We start from the raw sequence: 22,081 nt of genomic DNA, 5'->3' as shown, positions 1-22,081 counted from the left end.
ACGACGTGTTCGTATGCGAACACATAGCATACACACTGTCACCAATAACTATAAAGGGAGAATAGATCGCATCAATATTATCATAGTAATAGTTAACTTCATAATCTACAAGAGATTACAATCATAACCTACGCCAAGTACTACATGATGCACACACTGTCAACATTACATCATGGAGGAGGAATAGACTACTTTAATAACATCACTAGAGTAGCACATAGATTAATAGTGATACAAAGCTCATGATCACATAAAGATCACACCATGGGAGGGAGAGATGAACCACATAGCTACCGGTAGAGCCCTCGACCTCGGGGAGAACTACTCCCTCCTCATCATGGGAGACAGCGATGGCGATGAAGATGGCGGTGGTGTCGATGGAGATGACTCCTGGGGCAATTCCCCGTCCCGGCGGCGTGCCGGAACAGAGACTTCTGTCCCCCGAAACGGAGTTTCGCGATGGCGGCGGGGTCCCTGGAGTCTTTCTGGAGTTTCGTCAATTGGTGTCAGGTTTTTAGGTCACGAGAGATTATATAGGCGAAGAGGCGGAGTCGGAGGGGCCAGGGGGCCCCCTCCCCATAGGCTGGCGCGGCCAGGGGGCCACCCGCGCCGCCATATGGTGTGGGTCCCCTGCTGCCCTTCCTCGTATCCCCTTCGGACTTCTGGAACCTTCCGTGAAATATAAGGTCGTGGGCGTTTGTTTCGTCCAATTCCGAGAATGTTGCCCGAACAACCTTTCTGGAACCAAAAACAGCAGAAAACAGGAACTCACACTTCGGCATCTTGTTAATAGGTTAGTTCCGGAAAATGCATAAAATCATTATAAAGTGTGAGCCAAACATGTAGGTATTGTCATAAAACTAGCATGGAACATCAGAAATTATAGATACGTTGGAGATGTATCAAGCATCCCCAAGCTTAGTTCCTACTCGCCCTCGAGTAGGTAAACGATAACAAGGATAATTTCTGAAGTGACATGCTACTATCATAATCTTGATCAATACTATTGTAAAGCATATGAGATGAATGAAGTGATTCAAAGCAATGGTAAAGACAATGACTAAACAACTGAATCATATAGCAAAGACTTTTCATGAATAGAACTTTCAAGACAAGCATCAATAAGACTTGCATAGGAGTTAACTCATAAAGCAATAAATTCTTAGTAGAAGGTTTTGAAGCAACACAAAGGAAGATATAAGTTTCAGCAGTTGGTTTCAACTTCAACATGTATATCTCATGGATAATTGTCAACACAAAGTAATATGATGAATGCAAATAAGCAAATATGTAGGAATCAATGCACACAGTTGACACAAGTGTTTGCTTCTAAGATAGAAAGAAATAGGTAAACTGACTCAACATAAAGTAAAAGAAAGGCCCTTCACAGAGGGAAGCATGGATTACTATTTTTGTGCTAGAGCTTTTATTTTGAAAACATAGAAACAATTTTGTCAACGGTAGTAATAATTCATATGTGTTATGCATAAGACATCCTATAAGTTGCAAGCCTCATGCATAGAGTACCAATAGTGCTCGCACCTTGTCCTAATTAGCTTGGATTTACATGGATTATCATTGCATAACATATGTTTCAACCAAGTGTCACAAAGGGGTACCTCTATGCCGCATGTACAAAGGTCCAAGGAGATAGATCGCATTTGATTTCTTGTTTTTGATAGATCTCAACTAAGGACATCCATACCGGGACAACATAGAAAACAGATAATAGACTCCTCTTTAATGCATAAGCATTCAACAACATATAATATTCTCATAAGAGATTGAGGATTAATGTCCAAACTGAAACTTCCACCATGATTCATGGCTTTAGTTAGCGGCCCAATGTTCTTCTCTAACAATATGCATACTCAAACCATTTAATCATGACAAATCACCCTTACTTCAGACAAGACGAACATGCATAGCAACTCACATGATATTCAACAAAGGTGTAATAGTTGATGGCGTCCCCAGAAACATGGTTACCGCTCAACAAGCAACTTATAAGAAATAAGATACATAACCTACATATTCTTTACCACAACAGTTTTTAAGCTACTTTCCCATGAGCTATGTATTGCAAAGACAAGGAATGAATTTTTTTAAAGGTAGCACGCAAGCAATTTACTTGGAATGGCAGAAAAATACCACATAGTAGGTAGTTATGGTGGACACAAATGGCATAGTTTTTGGCTCAAGGATTTGGATGCACGAGAAGAATTCCCTCTCAGTACAAGGCTTTGGCTAGCAAGGTTGTTTGAAGCAAACACAAGTATGAACCGATACAGACAAAACTTACATAAGAACATATTGCAAGCATTATAAGACTCTACACTTGTCTTCCTTGTTGTTCAAACACCTAACCGAGAAAATATGTAGACTTTAGAGAGACCAATCATGCAAACCAAATTTCAACAAGCTCTATGGTAGTTCTTCATTAATAGGTGCAAAGTACATGATGCAAGAGCTTAAACATGATCTATTTGAGCACAACAATTGCCAAGTATCAAATTATTCAAGACATTATACCAATTACCACATGAAGCATTTTCCGTTTCCAACCATATAACAATGAACGAAGCAGTTTCAACCTTCGCCATGAACATTAAAAGTAAAGCTAAGAACACTAGTGTTCATATGAACGAGCGGAGCGTGTCTCTCTCCCACATAAAGAATGCTAGGATCCGATTTTATTCAAACAAAAACAAAAACAAAAACAAAAACATACAGACGCTCCAAGTAAAGCACATAAGATGTGACGGAATAAAAAGATAGTTTCACTAGAGGTGACCTGATAAGTTGTCGATGAAGAAGGGATGCCTTGGGCATCCCCAAGCTTAGATGCTTGAGTCTTCTTGAAATATGAAGGGATGAACCACGGGGGCATCCCCAAGCTTAGACTTTTCACTCTTCTTGATCATATTGTATCATCCTCCTCTCTTGACCCTTGAAAACTTCCTCCACACCAAACTCATTAGAGGGTTAGTGCATAATCAAAAATTCACATATTCAGAGGTGACACAATCATTCTTAACACTTCTGGACATTTCTCAAAGCTACTGAAAGTTAATGGAACAAAGAAATCAATTCAACACAGTAAAAGAGGCAATGTGAAATAAAAGGCAGAATCTGTCAAAACAGAACAGTCCGTAAAGATGAATTTTTTAGAGGCACTTAACTTGCTCAGATGAAAAAGCTCAAATTGAATGAAAGTTGCGTACATATCTGAGGATCACACACGAAAATTGGCATATTTTTCCGAGTTATTACGGAGAGTTCTACTCAAATTCGTGACGAGCAAGAAATGCGTTTGCACGCGAGTAATCCAAATCTAGTATCAACCTTACTATCAAAGACTTTACTTGGCACAACAATGCAATAAAATAAATATAAGGAGAGGTTGCTACAGTAGTAACAACTTCCAAGACACAACAAAACAGTAGCAAAATAAAAACATGGGTTATCTCCCAAGAAGTGCTTTCTTTATAGCCATTAAGATGGGCTCAGCAATTTTAATGATGCACTCGCAAGAATAAGAGTTGAAGCAAAAGAGAGCATCAAAAGCAAATAAGAAATACTTTTAAGTCTAACCCACTTTCTATAAAAAGGAATCTTGTTCACAAATAAATTCATGAAGAACAAAGTGACAAGCATAGGAAGATAAAACTCGAGTAACTTCAAGATTCTCAACATAAAGAGGGGAAACTTAGTATTATTAAGATGCATAAAACCATGTTTCCCTCTCTCATAATAACTTTCAGTAGCATCATGGATAAACTCAACAATATAACTACCACATGAAACATTCTTATCATGAGCTACATGCATAAAAATTATTACTCTTCACATAAGCTTAGTCATTACTATTAATTGTAGTGGGAGCAAATTCAATAAAATAGCTATCATTATTATTCTCATCACCATAATCATCATATATAGGAGGCATATTGTAATCATAATTAATCTTCTCCTCAATAGTAGGTGGACCGAAAATATAATAGTCATCATTGTAATCATCATATATAGAAGGTAAAGTATCATTAAAATAAATTTTATCCTCCATGCTTGGGGGACTAAAAATATCATGCTCATCAAAACCAGCTTCCCCAAGCTTAGAACTTTCTATATCATTATGGAAAGAAACATGGATAGTACTAATACTATGGCAATTATTAATATCATCATTTTCAGAATTAGTGTCCCGAGAGATCTTCAATATCAAAGGTAGTGTGCTCTTCCAAATCATGATCACTAATATAGGTAAAGGGCATAGGAAGATCATTGTACTCAGATTCATTATCATAATAATCATTAGGAGCAACATACATACGGTTACCTATCGTTATCTCATACACGCGGGGATATGCCGTTACCTCTTTCTTTTTATTCCCCCTCTTCTTCTTCTTCTTCTTCTTCTTCTTCTTCTTCTTCTTTTCCTCGTTCCTTTCTTTAGGAGGAAGAGGCTTGAAGGGAGGCTTCTCCACATAACCTGATTTATTTCCAGAAACAATAGAAGAAACTTGGGAGGATTCCTCCTTTTCATTAATAAGTTCGAAACACACAGCGGTCCTATCATATTTTGGCAAAGTGTCATCTTCTAAAATATTTTGTATGTAAGTATTTGTGTAGCAATTATCAATGCAATAAGAAATACACCCATGCAGGACACCATTAATATCAAGAGCACTCATATCCACCAAAGAAGTTTTTCTCAATAACTCTTCACACTCCAAAAATAATGTAAGTTCATCATGCTGATTAGGAGTGATTTCATCATCACAATACAAATTTGCAGCACTCATGGGGTTCGAATTATCATTGGAGGAGCATTGAAAATTAAAATGACCCACTTTATGGCAAAGTTCACAAATAAAAGGATAGAGGGCACAAACTTTTTCACCAAGATCATCTAGAGCCCTAGACCACTTTCCAGTTTTTTCATTCCTGTGCTGGATACAATATTCTTCTTCAATTTTATTCTTTTCACAAGGTCTATGAACTCCACAAAAATTAACATGGTTATAGAAAATAGCATTCTCAGAAGTTTGAGCATGTTCATTGCAATCATTAACAACAATTTCATTTTCCATGCAAGTGTCTTTAAAAGGTTCATGATACATGTACCAATTTTCTTTAGGAACATTAATATGAGAAGCAAAGGCTCTATAGCAATCGACCATAATTTGAGGATCAAGACCATATTTAGCACTAAGATCTTGAAAATCAACAGTTTCAATGAAAGACTTAATGCATTCATATTCATAGTTTATACCTGATTCTTTACCTTTGTTGTTCTCCCAATCTTCGGCGTTCTCCCTGAATCCGATCAAGAAGGTCCCATTTAAACTCTTCTTTATTGCGCGTGAATGATCCGGAACAAGTAGTATCCAGCAAGGTTTTGTCTTGAAAAGAAAGTCTTGCATAGAAATTATCAATGATGATATTACCGGGAAGCTCATGAATGGGGCATTTGAGCATTAAAGACTTCAATCTCCCCCATGCTTGGGCAATACTCTCTCCATCATGAGACCAGAAATTATATATGCGGTTTCGGTCTTTGTGAAGTTCACTTGGAGGATAGAATTTAGAATAAAATAGAGGCATAATATCCTCCCAATCAAGAGAATGCCTATTCTTCAGCAATTTATACCGATGCGCCGCTTTACCAGACAGCGACATAGAGAATAGTTTCTTCCTCACCTCATCCATAGAGATACCTGCACACTTGAATAACCCGCATAATTCATGCAAAAACAGTAAATTATCTCCAGGATGGACAGTTCCATCCCCTTCATAGCAGTTATCCATAACACGTTCAATAATTTTCATGGGTATCTTGAAAGGAAAACTTTCAGTAGGTGGATTTAAAATATCACAAGCATCATTAGAGTTATCGCATATGGGAGATAAAGTATTATCAGAGATTTTTTTGCTCCCCTAAAGATGGGAAGCAAAAAAGATCATAAAAACTAGCTTCCCCAAGCTTAGACTTCTCCATAGCATTAGCAGTAATTGCGTTCATGCTAATAACATTGCTGCTAGCATGCAAATAAGGTTCCATAGGATTTTTAATTTTCGCATCACACAATTCATGTCTTATTTCAGGAAATAGATTAAAAAGCTCACTGTTGTTTTCCATTATGCCTAACTAGTGAAAAATAAAAACAAGAAACAAAAAGATGCAATTGCAGGATCTAAAGGAAATAGCTTCGAGCACTCACACACCGGCAACAGTGCTAGGAAATAGCTTAGTAGTCGGTGGATGTGAATACATTTTACCTTACCTCCCCGGCAACGGCGCCAGAAAATAGCTTGATGTCTACGCACGCTTCTATTCCTGTAGACAATGTTGGGCCTCCAAGAGCAGAGGTTTGTAGAACAGAAGCAAGTTTCCCTTAAGTGAATCACCCAAGGTTTATCGAACTCGGGGAGGTAGAGGTCAAAGATATCCCTCTCAAGCAACCCTGCAATTACGATGCAAGAAGTCTCTTGTGTCCCCAACACACCTAATACACTTGTCAGATGTATAGGTGCACTAGTTCGGCGAAGAGATAGTGAAATACAAGTAATATGGATGATTGTAAGTAGTAATTGCAATCTGAAATAAAAATGGCAGCAAGCAAACATGTAGCAGAACTTGTTGGAAACGGTGTTTCAGTGCTTGGAAACAGGGCCTGGGGATCATACTTTCACTAGTGGACACTCTCAACAATGATCACATAAATAAATAACTTCTCTTCACTTGTGCTACTTTTCTCACACTCTCTTGTTGGATAACAAACACCATTCATTGTGTAGGGCTACAAGAGCATCCTCAAGCCGGAGTAAACAAGCTCCACAACTTCATAAAGGAATCACACACGATGCGCACACTGTCACCGTCACACCGTGGAGAGTAATTCCGGAGTTCATATTAAAGTAGCCTCTAGAGTGCATAATAGACCGTTGCAATTTAGACCGAGTACTAACATAGCATACACACTGTCACCAATAGCTATGAAAGGGGGAATAGATCGCATCAATACTATCATAGTAATAGTTAACTTCATAATCTACAAGAGATTACAATCATAACCTACGCCAAGTACTACATGATGCACACACTTGTCAACATTACATCATGGAGGAGGAATAGACTACTTTAATAACATCACTAGAGTAGCACATAGATTAATAGTGATACAAAGCTCATGATCACATAAAGATCACACCATGGGAGAGAGAGATGAACCACATAGCTACCGGTAGAGCCCTCAGCCTCGGGGAGAACTACTCCCTCCTCATCATGGGAGACAGCGATGGCGATGAAGATGGCGGTGGTGTCGATGGAGATGACTCCGGGGGCAATTCCCCGTCCCGGCGGCGTGCCGGAACAGAGACTTTTGTCCCCCGAAACGGAGTTTCGCGATGGCGGCGGCGTCCCTGGAGTCTTTCTGGAGTTTCGTCAATTGGTGTCGGGTTTTTAGGTCACGAGAGATTATATAGGCGAAGAGGCGGAGTCGGAGGGGCCAGGGGGCCCCCTCCCCATAGGCTGGCGCGGCCAGGGGGCCACCCGCGCCGCCATATGGTGTGGGTCCCCTGCTGCCCTTCCTCGTATACCCTTCGGACTTCTGGAACCTTCCGTGAAATATAAGATCGTGGGCCTATGTTTCGTCCAATTCCGAGAATGTTGCCCGAACAGCCTTTCTGGAACCAAAAACAGCAGAAAACAGGAACTGGCACTTCGGCATCTTGTTAATAGGTTAGTTCCGGAAAATGCATAAAATCATTATAAAGTGTGAGCAAAACATGTAGGTATTGTCATAAAACTAGCATGGAACATCAGAAATTATAGATACGTTAGAGACGTATCAGTGGTCGCAGGCTGTGCGGACCGCCCCCACCAACTGCGCAAAGGAACTTCGTCGATTATCATGCTTACGGTGTGGTAGATTTGGAAACACCGGAATGCGGCGGTCTTCGACAACGCGTGGCCTTCGGTGGCATCCCTATTCAACGACATTAGGTCTGATGCGCGGCAATGGGCGGACGCAGGAGCCCGGGGTGTCCGTCAGCTCCTCCCCTAGACTAGTGTTTCTTGGGTTGAGTTGTATGGCGGGGTGTGTCCTCTAGGGGACTTGTACATATAACCTTCTTTTCTATCAATGCATCGAACGCAATGCTTTTGCGTTTTCGCGAAAAAAAAATTGTTTTGATGCTAGGTTTGCTAAGGTGCCTCCTATATTATTTATAAAATTTTATTAGTGGGATATGTGTGCCCTGCCTCATGTGGCGCATTGTTCATCCCTGGTTCATCAAGGTCAAGGAAGATGTTGGCGAGTGGCGCATCGTGTCACCTCCGACACCTCTTCTCCCCTGGTTACCGGATTTTTAAATGAGGTAAGTCATGTTTCTTTTTTTTGATCAAGGAGCATAGCCCTAGCCTCTGCATCTAAAGGATGCACACAGCTTTTTTCTTTATTAAATTATTCGCAATGCCTTACAAGGGGAATACAAAGATCAATCTTGAAGCCTCCTTCCTAGCGACAACTCGCTATACCTACGATGAAGGAGGGACCATGAACAAGGCCATACTCCCTGACGGCACACCAACACACTTCATCCAAAAAGCAAAACTCTGAGGGTGTGCCATTGCACACATCGCAGAGTTCGCAACCGCCATCTATCTCGAACCCATCTCCAAGCGAGATTAACGTATTACCGTGCCGGGCCTGCCGTCGATGTCACCATAACACCAAACAGCTCCACCATCCTGCCCGCGTCCAGCAATCCTCGCCCGTCTTCGATACCCCGCAGCTCCACTCCGCTGAGAATCATCGACGACAACGTGGTAGATGAACACCACTCCACCAAAAACCACCTCCATCCAGCCGCTGCTCCAAAAACAATGCCCCAAGAGGTAACACGACGCAGGAAGCACCGTCATCGTCCGATCCTGGCTGGATCTAAGGTCTCCCCCGGAGCAGCACGAGTGCGTTCCTGCGGACTGCGACGTAAGTCATGTTTCTTGCCTTTGTAGGTTCATGCAAAGTTAAGTACTTCTTCTCCTAGAAGAATTTGTATATAAGAAAGATAGAAAGTATATCTGAAAGTCAAGTATGATTAATTGTCGGTACTGTCTATCTTCTTAGTCCTGAAAAAATAACTCTTTGTACTTGATTTCTCTAATCCCCCATTTATTCTTGCACAAAAGAAGAATTTTTGTCGCATTAGGCTCATTGACTACACCATCGCTGTTTAATTGCACTATATATTATACATCACCTGGGTCGTTTTGCTTGGTTCCACTCTATTTCCTGGACCAGTTAATCCAAATCCTGCGAACCTGCCTCTTATCATCGAATCAAAGGGTTTGTTGTCTTAAAAGTGAGCTTTCTTAATCAGGGGATTAATTGACTCTTTTGCACATCTCATTTGTTTCTATATAATAAGACATAGCCTTCTATTTAGTAATAGATATATAGATATGGAAACTCCGCTCAATTTCAGTTTATTTTAACTCAACTCTTAGGTTATATCTGCAGCCGGTGTTACTGGCTGAGGTTTGTCTGAACGACCATTGATCTTCTTCTTTACATGTCCTTGTGCTAGCTGGGGATGCCCACACGAATAATTTGATTAACTATATGTATGCACTATTACATTTACCATGACCAACATTTGAAAGATGAAGTTGAACATCATTTAAAAATATTTCATGGAATTAGGGACTAATTCTTGAGACTTTGTTTGAGGCAAAAGAGTGAGTTCTGAAATAATTCAGCTCTGAACATATGTTATCTTTGTGATGTATTGTTTCCCATATTATTTACCTGCTTTTCCCTATGCTTTTACATAAATTGTATCTCACTGCGATGTGCTCATTTGAGTTTAGCTCCTAGTTATGAATTGATTTTTTTGTATTCTGCTTATTTTGGGTCATGCATTGGATTAATTCCTTGGCATCATTTCTCTTTTTTTACATCATTGGAATTTGCTTCATTTGGCTATTGAGGTTTCTCTCTCAAGCATTAAACAGTTTGGTCATATGAATTTACGCTTCCTGTATGGACATTAAACTACTGTTCTCTTGTGCTAATTAATACAAAAACATTTGATTAATTATGCCGCTTTACAGCCGTTTGATGGCGTGTGGAGCTGGGCTTCATGTTGGCTACAACCATTTGCATGTTGTTAATTCATATAAAAAAGGTTATTCTTGAGATCCTGCCAATACATTTTAGATAGGTTTCCCTTAGCTATTTTCGGTTTCTCTGCATTATTCAGATGTGAGTTGGCTCATGTTTAGTTCTAATTTTATCTAAACTAGCATTGTTTTGCTCTATACCTGGTTTAATTTGATTGGATAGAAAAAATTGATTGAAATAAATTATATGTAGTGGAATAAAGAGATGCACTTCGTATTTGGAAATATAAGCAAAAAAATATCATGCTTAATGATTCAACGACTACGGATGGTTGCAGAGCATCGGCAGCGTGGCTATAGGGCGGGCAGGCCGGAGCTGGTTTGGTGAAGAAGAGCCGACATGTAATTGGAGAAGAGGACAGCTGTCACATAATTTTTTTAAATCTTCAGCCCAAGGTCAGGATTCATCTCTCCATCTTTTCTCACCACAATGAACCAAGGATGATGTGAAGTAATATGTGGCAAAAAAATTGTTTCTATGATGTGCAGGTTAGATTTTCTTCTGATATTCTTACTTGCAAAGGCTATCCAACGTAAATAATTTCCATTGTTCCGGAGTAAATAAGATAATTCTCATTTGCAAAGGTTATCACAGGTGGAAGTGGAGTAGATGGAGCAGCAGCGGAAGGAAGACGAGATCCGGAAGATCAGCTCCCGCTTAGATTACTATGCTGCATTGACTACAACAGCAAGGTGCTCACACACTCTCTCTCTCGCTGCATTTTTTACATCTTTGCAAATTGCAATGGTCAGATTTAATCAGGCTTTATTTCTTGTTTCTCTTCTTACATATGTATGTTGTCGGTAAGCCTCCTATTTTTTAGTTTTGGTCGTTAGTGCTGGTCGATTTGGTCGTCTCTCTGAACTTTCCCAGTTACCCTTTTTTATTTGTCTTTGTGGTAGATTTTGCAGTCGATACAATAGCGTATTTGACCTCTGTTCGACCTGTGCTGTGTGAGTGTTATTCTTCCAGGTGCTGATTCTATCAACCAGTTTATGATGCCTTTGTATATTTAGCTCATTATTTGCTTGTGAGCTCAGCCTACTCTATGCCATTTTCATCGCGCACAACGCCTCATAGGTTATGAATCCAAATGAATGATTTCATTTGGTTTGTGGTGCATGCCAATTGTGTATGATCTAGAAATTAATTGAATAGTAAGATCTTGGTGATGGCTTTTCAATCCATCAGTGTATGCAACATAAGGTATGTCCCTTCGATTTCGCTATGCTTGATCATCATCGGGTTAGGACAGTTTTTGTGTGAGTGATTCTTATGCAGTTCATCTTTATGTTGCCATGCTCTTTACTCTTATTTGGTGTATGCAATACAATGCAATGTATACTAGAATATTTCAGGAGATTAGTGTTGTTCTGTACTGTCACTTGATGGTCTTGCAGCTCCTTACCATGCAAATGTCAATATGTGCTTTGGTGATGAGTTACTCTCTATCTCTACAGCTTATTTTAGTTCGATCCTAAGTAATCTAAGCGGAAAACGTGATGGTGGATACTTTCTCCGTATTACTACAGATTGAGTTTGTTCATTTATTTAACTTACGAGTGGAATCACTCCTGAATTGCTGACTGTTACCCTGGTGACTGCCATTTTTCCTGTTGAACATATTGCATATTAGTTCTCCTCTTGTGAGTGTCCTTTTTTCCTTTGAGCATGTTGCAATATGGGTTCAACTCTTTCATCTGCAGAGTCTCATATTTTATGGTCATAATTCCTTTGGGTGCAACATAGGGTGGTATTAGCCTTATTCTTTTGTGACACAAAAATAGTGGCATATGTTTCCATACACATATGTATATAATTTGTTTTGAAATGGTGCAATATACTACTCGAGAAAAAAGGTTTCGGTTACAATCATTACTGACCAGTTCCAACACGCAGGGAGGAACTGAGCAAGTAACACAACACCACTATTACTTACACGATTAAAATTAGCAATTTCATGGGCCAGCTTGTATTGGTCTGTACCAATTTTTTAAACCTGAAGGCAGCTAGCAAAGAAACTAGACGTTGGATATCAGTGATAACACTTCAGGTCAGGGAGTGATCTCTTTCCAATCGAGCTGCCTTTTTTTAAATTATAGCTGCACAGTCAATTTCGATGATTAGGCCTGAATCAACAGCGTTTAAATTTTCTTTAATACCTTCCAGACAAGCAATTGCTTCAGCCATTTCTGCACTATCACACTTCGGAATAGTTCCCCAGGCAGAGGTTTTCTCCTGTCCCATATGGTCACGAACCACGGCGCCCCATGAGCCATAATTTGCATGTTTTACAAAACTGACATCGACATTCAGGCATACCCATCCAGATCAGGTGGTTTCCATCTTAATTTGCCTTGCTGATCTTTTCTTTCTGGCTGGATCTCCTTGATCTGAAACATAATTTTTTTCCCTTTTCTATCCTCTGCATTTAGGTTTCCATCTTAATCTTTATATAGGTTTTGGGTCTCACACACTCCCATCTTGTGCCTTTTATTATTCCTGTTAGACCGCTTGCTCTCTTAGGATTTTTTCTGTTTATACTATGACTTTTGACATTTAGCTCATATGTTTTTACGCACTTTTCAGGCTACGTGGTGTTTACTTAAGCTAAGTTCTTCTACGCACTTTATGGGACTAAGAAATAATTCAGTTGTAGCGTCGTCATTTCTGAGCATGGACTATAAGAACATGCCCCAGATGTTGTGTTTTCTACTTAGGTGCTTATGCGGAGAGTCTTATAAATTACCCATTAGGGTGCGCAAAATAAGGGTTGATTATGTGAAGTTCATTGTAGGAAGAAGACTATAGTCAGGGAGCTAATTTCAGATGTCTGCAGATGAAAGTAGTCAGAGCTGGCTGATTTATCTAAATGAAGTTCAGATTTAGCAGTTCAAGAAAAAAGAACATACCAGATGGTAGCGTGTCAGCTCATTTCACCTACCATTGCCATACTGTGGCCACTTACAACAGACCAGTCGATTGAGCTCTTGTCCGGGAGAATGTAAATATATGACTCAATTTGATGCCAACTTTCCTTATTTTATTGACAAAGAAGAATTCAGATATCAGTATGTCTGAGGAACCAAACATGAGATTCAAATTGATACGATTCTTGTTTGATTGGTAAAAAGAAATTTAGAATTGGCTAGCCAGATAAGAATCGCATCAATTTCAGTATAATTAGAACAAGGCCTTATGCGGCAAGCTCTTGCAGCTAGGTCTGCTAGATTGGTCTGTACATTGAGCACAGTTTGTGTGCCACGAGTGCAATGTTTGCGTCTTTGATTTAACCGTTTTTCTACTAATTTTCACTGTTTAGTGGCTTATCGGTATGTCTAATCATTACTTACAAGCTAAAGTTGTGACTCTTTTGCTGTGAACTTTCAGGTACTGTAAACTTAGTTGCCTTGGATCTTCTGAAAACGAGAAAAAGATGGTGGCGGAGCTAGCCAAGGTGGCAAAGAAGAACACCAACAACCCGATGGACGTGCAGCTGTTCTTCATGACCGTTGGCTCGAAGTGACCAACGACCTCATTTAACTATTGCAACGTTGGTCTTCCTCAGCTCCGCCTTACAAGTGCCCAATGCAAATATTTCTTTAATGACTTGTCTCTCACATGCTTATGTTCTATCCCTTTTCACTACAAGAAAACTGTCCGACTGAAACTATGTAACTAAGAAACAAATAATTGAGTCACCGAGATTAAAAAAATCCAGTTTACATCATAAGAATAAAATTTATAGCTTCCCGTAACTAAGAGTACGAGATCAGGAGTTATGAAGATTTTTATCTTAATTGATTCCAGTAAACCTAAGAATATTGCAGCTATTTTTATCACCCTTATATAAAATGAACATTGTCATGAACTCCACGGGATCGTGCGCCAAGACACACATCTAAATCTAGTTAACATAACTCACGGACCGACGCAAACCTTAGCAGGGACCCTCCCTATAATCAAAGATACCTCCCGCAAGGAACCCTTTGGGTTGTACTTTCTCGTTCCCATGGTTAAGGCGTAATTTTTTGGGCAGTTATTAAGGAGAGTTACCGCGTTTGTCCGGAAACACTCGAACGCCGTCTTGCTCGCCCAGCAACATGGAAAGGACGCCACACTCGTCCACCAACACAGGGAGGAAGGCTGGTGCGCTCGCCCACCACTCCTTGTCGGTCCATGCTCTTCTGCGTGCACGACATGGGCGGCCGACGACATGCAGACCGCAGCCAATGCCATGAACGCCGCTCCCACATCATGGATGCCACCTCCGGCGCCATCCTCCTCCATGGACCCTTAACCATGGGCACCACCCTCCTCCGCGTGCAAGCCCTTAACCACAACCATGTCCATGCCATGGACGACATGCACCTTCCACCTCCGTGCCCGGTGCAACTTCTCCTCGACGCCATGGACGAAGATGCAAATCTTCCTTCTCTTCAACCAGACAAGTGAGGCGCAATAAATGTGGACTCGGAATTCGTAGGAACAACCATGGTAGGTTTAACTACAGTGACATTTGAGGAGAGAAAAGGCAGAGAACAAGAGGAGGACGAGGTTGCCGCATCTTGTTTGTTGTCTAAACATCAAAAAAAGAAAAGAAAAACGCCTTAATCGAAATGGAGGGAGTAGCAGTTACCTCCTCAAACACAATTAAAGTCACAAGGCTTAAAAACAGAAGTATACTACTACTAACTACATACATGTCATGAAGTATAAAGGGCTCCCACACTAGATGGGGTATGGACAAAGGATTATAGAGGCCAGCCTTTACCCCTACAAAGTGCAATGAATAGAGACTGCGTCACCTCTTGGCACAAGTGGGTGTGGAACTTCACCACTGCCCCAGCCCTCTCCTTCACAAATTATGTTTTTTTTCTGGCAAAGCCAAGCAAACTAATCCACCAACAGACTACGTGTGAGGCTATTGAAGAATTTTGCTAAAACATGACAATATTTAGTCCTCACATATGCCATAGATCTTAAACTGGTCTTTAAATGACAACCGAGATGTTGATAAAACATGAAACAAGTACCACCTGAATCTCCCTGCAAGAATAAAGAAGTACCAATGGAAGCTACAGAAGTTGAATAAACGAGGACGCCCAGAATACACGCCCCATCAGGCTGCTTGATTGGGTTAAAAACTGAGCCACAGTGCCTTTTCTTTAATCTGAGGGTGGTAAAGATTCAGAACTCCACAGCTAATCCGAGGAAATTGATAGGAACTAGCACGTTAACCTAAACAAGCCTACTCCTCCTCAACCTTGAGGTTCTGCAACTTGGACTCCAGCCCACCTTCGCCATCCTCCTCATCATCCCCTTCCTCGTCATCATCTCCAGGCTCCCCTTCAGCGTCGTTCTCATCCAGCGAGCCAAGCACGCCCAGGCCCAGCGAGTTCTTACCGCCCTTCAAAATCTCTTTGACATCATCAACCGCTTCTTCAGAGATGAAGTTCCCATTGATGTTCAGCTGCAGAAAGCCCACCTTGTTTGTTATTGCCTGGGCACAGCACCGAGCTCCGGCTCTCCGCAGCATATTTGTGCTCACATCAAGCTCCTTCAGATCTAGGTGGCCTTCTTCCAATGATTTTGCAATCACCACGGCACCATCATCCCCGAGTTCGTTCTCAGCCAACGTCAGCTTCTTGAGCGACTGCATCGCTGTTAGGCATTCTGCTAAAGCCTGGGTTGCTTTAGCAGTTATTTCATTCCCAGCCATTTCAAGGACCTCCAACCGAGGTGCTGACTGTTTCAGGACATTGGCAATTGCTATTGTACCTTTGTTCTCGAGATTGAGGTCACTGAGATACAGCTCAATCAGATCAGGAAGCTTTGGAAGGGTTTTGCTGAGAGCAATCCCTGCCTCGACACCAAATAAGTTGTCCCTGAGGTCAAGTTTCTTTAGGCAAGTACATGTCCCTAATGCCTCAGCCAATGCAACTCCACCGTCAGATCCTATCCTTGTTGCTGAGCACCTGAAACTCTCTAGGTTTGGAGAACGCTTAACCATGTCAGCAATTGACAGAGCACCTTCATCACCAGTCATATTGTTGTGGAAGTGTAGAACCTTGAGCTTCTCAGTTGAAGGAATAAGGTCAGAAAGAGCTTTAGCGGCTTCCTCTGATATACCATCATTCATCGCATAGAGTTCTTCTAGGCTGTACTGTGACTTCAGGAGCTCTTCAAATGCCCTGACACCCTTCTCACCTAAAGCATTGTCAGAAATGTTCAGGTATCTCAGTACAGAGCCCTGTAAGGCTTTGGAGAATATGCGCATCACATCAAGGGCTTCATCCTCAGGCCTTCCTGCGACAAAATCTGAGATGTCTACTTCAGTGAGTTGATTTTTAATGGATTCGAGAATTGGCCCAGCAACATTGGCAGCACCAATACCAAAGCTTCTGTTGCTAAAGCAGATCCTTTTGTACGAGTTCCCTGGTTTGGTAAGCGGACTCAGGAGTTCCTTCGCTTCGTCCGCCTCAATAAAAGCACGCGTGCTACCAGATATATCAAACACAGTATCAGCAGGCTCAGGAGGTGTATCAACAACAGGTGCTTCCAGTTCTGCGGGTGTCGTATGGCCTCTTTTCAGGACCTCCATCATCAGCTTGCTAGTTTCTTTAGCGTATAGCTGGACAGCAGAACACCCGTCACCATCAGGCTCATCCTTGAAATGCTCATCCGCAGAAGCAAAGCACATCTCTTCAATCCTTTTAGCATTCTCATGCGCCTCTTCTTTGCCCAAACATCCATACTTGCGAGAAAAGATCGAGTCGGAGTCGGCGGAAAGGTTCTTGGTCATCCTCTCCACAAGCATCAGACGAGTGCTTTCGCTTGGCGGCCACAGCTTGATGGAGAATGTCTTGGACTGGGCATCTTGTGCCGGTGAACCCATCTAGAAATGCAGCACTTCACACAGAAACCTGATGGAAGATAAAATCACCAGGGATTAACATTATTGTTCCATTTCGAACTTTTTTAACATTATTAATGTAGTTGCAGAAGATGAGGCAACAGCTAATAGTGCAATACCCCTAAAGTACCAAGCATCAAATCTACACTGCAGTAAGTTATAGCAACAACACCGATTCTTCAAGAACGATGCATCTGACTCAAAGCGGGTGGCTCATAATCCAACTATCTCTTTCGGCAAATCGATGGATGATCCAGTCAAATAGTATGGAATCATGAGAGTTCAGCGCAGCAAGAAAAAAGAAAGCAGTAACCACCACTGGACATCGCCACAGATGCGGCGAGGAACGAGACCACGTACCCAGATCAAAGAAACTCCCCGCGGGGCAGGTGGACGGAGGGCTCGAATCAGCCGCGACGATGGATTCCCTGCGATTCCGTGTCCGAGGGCCCGCGCGGCGTCGAGGGGACGGTCACCGACGTCGGCGAGCTGGAGGAGGGGGAACGGCGGCTTGGTTTCTGGACTGCGGGAGGGGGGATTCTTTTTTGAACGGTTGATTTTGAGGACTTAGGGTTATACGATAGGGTAATGGGCCGGGCCTGTGAGCATGAAAGTTTTAGGCTGAGCCAGTTGGCAGGCACTTGGAGTCTTCCTTTGTTTCTCCCTCCTCCTGGGTGCATCATCAATATCATCAAAGCTATTGAAACACCAAGACCGTGTACATCAATTTATGTTATGTGGAGGAGGAGCCTCTTGGTCCCTCAACTTTCACTTTTACTATTCTCTAAAATTTCCAACAATGGTACAATCTGAAAAACAAAACCTATTCTCGCTTTATATCTTTGTTGCCCAATACGGTCCTGCATAGAAACATTGCAAAGAGATAAAGAGTTAATATTTATGAAATTCTTCGGATGGAAACAAAACCATGCCCGACAAAGAAATAACTCACAAAGTCATCAATTGTTGCACCACTTTGAGGATTATTCTTCACTTGTTCCAAGCAGGCAGCCCAGCGAGAGAAACATTTCTTAATTGTGTCATACCGGCCTTGAAGAAATCGCATCGTGCGTCTTGCTCCATCACTTGTCTTTGGCCTCAACTGGTGAAACTTCTCCTCAATTCGTTGCTAATACTTCTTCCCGAATTGATCATTGACGGTCACTGCATCGAGAGAAATACTCTCCCACGCGTTGAGAAGAACAATGTCCTCCTTTTTTGTGTAATTTGCGGAGCGTTTCGATGCCCCGGTTTTGATGCCGGCGGCAACGGCCTCGTCGAATGCCTCCCCGCTCCACCTCTTCTATCTCCTCTCCCTCCTAAAAGGACACGGATGTCGCCTAGAGGGGGGCGAATAGGCGGTCTAATTTTTTTACGAGATGGGCTTAACAAATGCGGAATAAAACTAGCGTTTACTTTATCAAACTTAAAACCTATATACTATGGTTCACCTATGTGCACCAACAACTTATGCTAAGCAATATAAGCAACTATGTGATAGCAAGATATATAACTTCAAGCACGATGGCTCTCACAAAGTAAAGTGCATAGTTAAAGAGCTCGGGTATAGAGATAACCGAGGCACGCGGAAGACTATGATTTATCCCGAAATTTACACTCTTGCGAGTGCTAATCTCCGTTGGAGGGTTGGTGGCTTAGTGCTCCTGAACGCCACAAATGGCCTCACCTTGAGGTGTGGTTGCTCGATGAACACCAACGCCACAAAGGCATCACCCCCAAGATACGGTAGTCACACCACACACCGAGCGCCACGAAGGCGCCTCACCTTATTCTCCGGTGACCCTTGCCACAAAGGCCTATGTCACGGTTCCACTAAGGAATTTCCTTCGAGGCGGAAACCGGGCCTACACAAAGATTGGGGCACACATCCACAACTTAATTGGAGGCTCCCAACATATCGCCACAAAGGCCTCAAAACCGTCTAGGGTTCCAAGAACCCAATAGTAACAAGCTCCTCACTTTCACTTCCACGAATCACCGTGGAAAGCTCAAACCAATGCACCAAATGCAATGGAAAATACTTCACTCCCAAATTCCACCAAAGCTACAAAAACTTATGGGGGAATAAGAGAGGAAGAATAAAGGGAATCCACAAAAAACTCCAAGTTTCTCCAAGATCTAGATCTAGGTGGATCCCCTCACAAAGAGAGGGATTTGATTGGTGAAGATGTAGATCTAGATCTCCTCTCTTTTTTCTCTCAAATGGATGCAAGATCATTGGAGGGAGAGGGAGATAGCAAGCTCAAAAAAGGTTAAATGGAGGCAAAAACGAGCTCAAACGGTTAGAAAACATTGGGGAAGAAGACCCCCTTAAATAGGGCAAGAAAAATCTGCCCGTTATGCACAAAACTCGTAATTACCGGAACTTCCGGTCATTTGGGGCGGTACTACCACCCCCGGTAGTACCGGCCAACTTCCGGGTGAAGTAGGGTGCTTGTGACGGTAAAGCACACGTCCGTTGGGAACCCCAAGAGGAAGGTATGATGAGTACAGCAGCGAGTTTTCCCTCAGTAAGAAACCAAGGTTATCGAACCAGTAAGAGATGAAGATCACGTGAAGGTTGTTGGTGAAGGAGTGTAGTGCGGCGCAACACCAGAGATTCCGATGCCAACGTGGAACCTGCACAACACAATCAAAATACTTTGCCCCAACTTAACAGTGAGGTTGTCAATCTCACCGGCTTGCTGAAAACAAAGGATTAAACGTATGGTGTGGAAAATGATGTTTGCTTGCAGAAAACAAAAGAGAACAATGATTGCAGTAGGTTGTATTTCAGATGTAAAAGAATGGACCGAGATCCACGGTTCACTAGTGGTGTCTCTCCAATAAGATAAATAACATGTTGGGTAAACAAATTACAGTTGGGCAATTGACAAATAGAGAGGGCATAACAATGCACATACATATCATGATGACTACTATGAGATTTACTTAGGGCATTACGACAAAGAACATAGACCGCCATCCAGCATGCATCTATGCCTAAAAAGTCCACCTTCGGGTTAGCATTCGCACCCCTTCCAGTATTAAGTTGCAAGCAACAGACAACTGCATTAAGTACTGTGCGTAATGTAAACAATACAAATATCCTTAGACAAAGCATTGATGTTTTATCCCTAGTGGCAACAAGCACATCCACAACCTTAGGGGTTCTCTGTCACTCCCCAGATTCAATGGAGACATGAACCCACTATCTAGCATAAATACCCCCTCTTGGAGTTACAAGTATCAACTTGGCCGAGCCTCTACTAGCAACGGAGAGCATGCAAGATCATAAACAACATATATGATAGATCAATAATCAACTTGACATAGTATTCCATATTCATCGGATCCCAACAAACACAACATGTAGCATTACAAATAGATGATCTTGATCATGATAGGCAGCTCACAAGATCTAAACATGATGGCACAATAGGAGAAGACAACCATCTAGCTACTGCTATGGACCCATAGTCCAAGGATGAACTACTCACGCATCAGTCCGGAGGCGGGCATGATGATTCCCCTCTCCGGCAGGGTGCCGGAGGAGATCTTCTGAACCCCCCGAGATGGGGTTGACGGCGGCGGCGTCTCTGGAACTGTTCTCGTATTTTGGCTCTCGGTGCTAGGGTTTTCGGAGACGAAGGAATAAATAGGCGAATGGACAGCATCGGGGGAGCCAGGGGGCTCCCTCCCCAGTCCCCACGTGTCGGCGTGGCAGTGGGGCCCCCCGCGCCGCCCTATGGTGTGGGCCCCCTGCTGGCCTTCCTCGACTCTTCTTCGGTCTTCTGGAACACTCCGTGGAAAATAGGGCCGTGGGTTTTTATTTCGTCCAATTCCGAGAATATTTGTAAACCAACTTTTCTGAAATCAAAAACAGCAGAAAACGAGGACTGGCACCTGTGGCATCTTGTTAATAGGTTAGTCCCAGAAAATGCATAAAAACATTATAAAGTGTGAATAAAACATGTAGGTATTGTCATAAAACTAGCATGGAACATAAGAAATTATAGATACGCTGGAGACGTATCATAGGGCGCCCCCGGGATGCTCCCGGTACAATTTCTGCGAGCAAAAACAACATTTCCGGAACTTGGGCGGAACTTGACCGGTAGTACCGGCCCCGAACACCGGAACGTCCGCCCCCGTGAAATGTCCAAATATCCCGGTACGAAAACTTCAAGAACTTTTGCATCCGGATTCCGATTTCGATGATCTTGGGCTCGTTGAAATCACAATAACAAGCTCTACAACAATATGCATAGAAACATCATAGTCCAACAAGGTAAGATAGAAACAAATGAATAAAGGTTTTACCTATCTATAAAAGATAAACTGGTAAAACCACCAATATCGAAAACACAATAGAGAATGCATATGAAATCCGTTTTCGGTGAACTAGAGCTTGTCATGGAGATTAACACAAGCTCTAAATCCTCTCATGGATAAGAACCAAATAAGAACCAAGAAATATGATGCCAATGATGCAAAGGTTTGAGCTCTCTCCGAACAATACGATGAAGTTACTCACTTGAGAGCCCCTCTTGATAGTACGGCTATCTATCAGATAACCCGGTCTCACAACTAACACCACGAGACCGGTAAGAAACAAACCCTATCAAGATCCTACATTTGCCTTGCGCATATTCCACTTGAGGTTGATGATGACGATCTTGTCCATCTGAAGATGAAACACCTTTCTTGATTACACTAGCTTGTTGAAGACTTGCAAATTGCTCCCCCGTACTCATATGGGAGAGCCTCTTCTTTGGGAATGTCTTCACATATCCATGATCACCATATGGATGGCAAGTTTCAAGCATATGATCTCTTTGATTTAGTTCATCTTGAACTTGCACTTCATTTCTTTATTCTTCACCACGTTGATGTTTTGAAGTTTAACTTGAGGGTTCACTTCATCTTTATCTTCAAGACATACTTAACTTGATATCCTTCATCAATTCCTTCT

At 42.1% G+C, this 22,081-nt stretch overlaps 1 protein-coding gene across 1 annotated transcript; it reads right to left on the bottom strand.

Annotated features, from left to right (window-relative positions):
• Window positions 1–15,321: 15,321 nt before the first annotated feature.
• On the bottom strand, window positions 15,322–17,554 carry LOC124678665 (RAN GTPase-activating protein 2-like). The gene is made up of 2 exons (XM_047214536.1): window positions 17,467–17,554; window positions 15,322–17,116 (listed from the first exon to the last, which is right to left on the bottom strand). The coding sequence occupies exon 2, from the start codon at window positions 17,086–17,088 to the stop codon at window positions 15,442–15,444; it is 1,647 nt and encodes a 548-aa protein (XP_047070492.1). The 5' UTR covers window positions 17,089–17,116; window positions 17,467–17,554; the 3' UTR covers window positions 15,322–15,441.
• Between the last annotated feature and the right edge of the window lie 4,527 nt (window positions 17,555–22,081).

This window comes from Lolium rigidum, chromosome 1, assembly GCF_022539505.1.
Source record: "Lolium rigidum isolate FL_2022 chromosome 1, APGP_CSIRO_Lrig_0.1, whole genome shotgun sequence".
In the NCBI taxonomy this organism is placed as follows: domain Eukaryota; kingdom Viridiplantae; phylum Streptophyta; class Magnoliopsida; order Poales; family Poaceae; genus Lolium; species Lolium rigidum.
The sequence above is the reverse complement of the archived record's forward strand: the minus strand, read 5'-3'. Positions and strand labels throughout refer to the sequence as shown.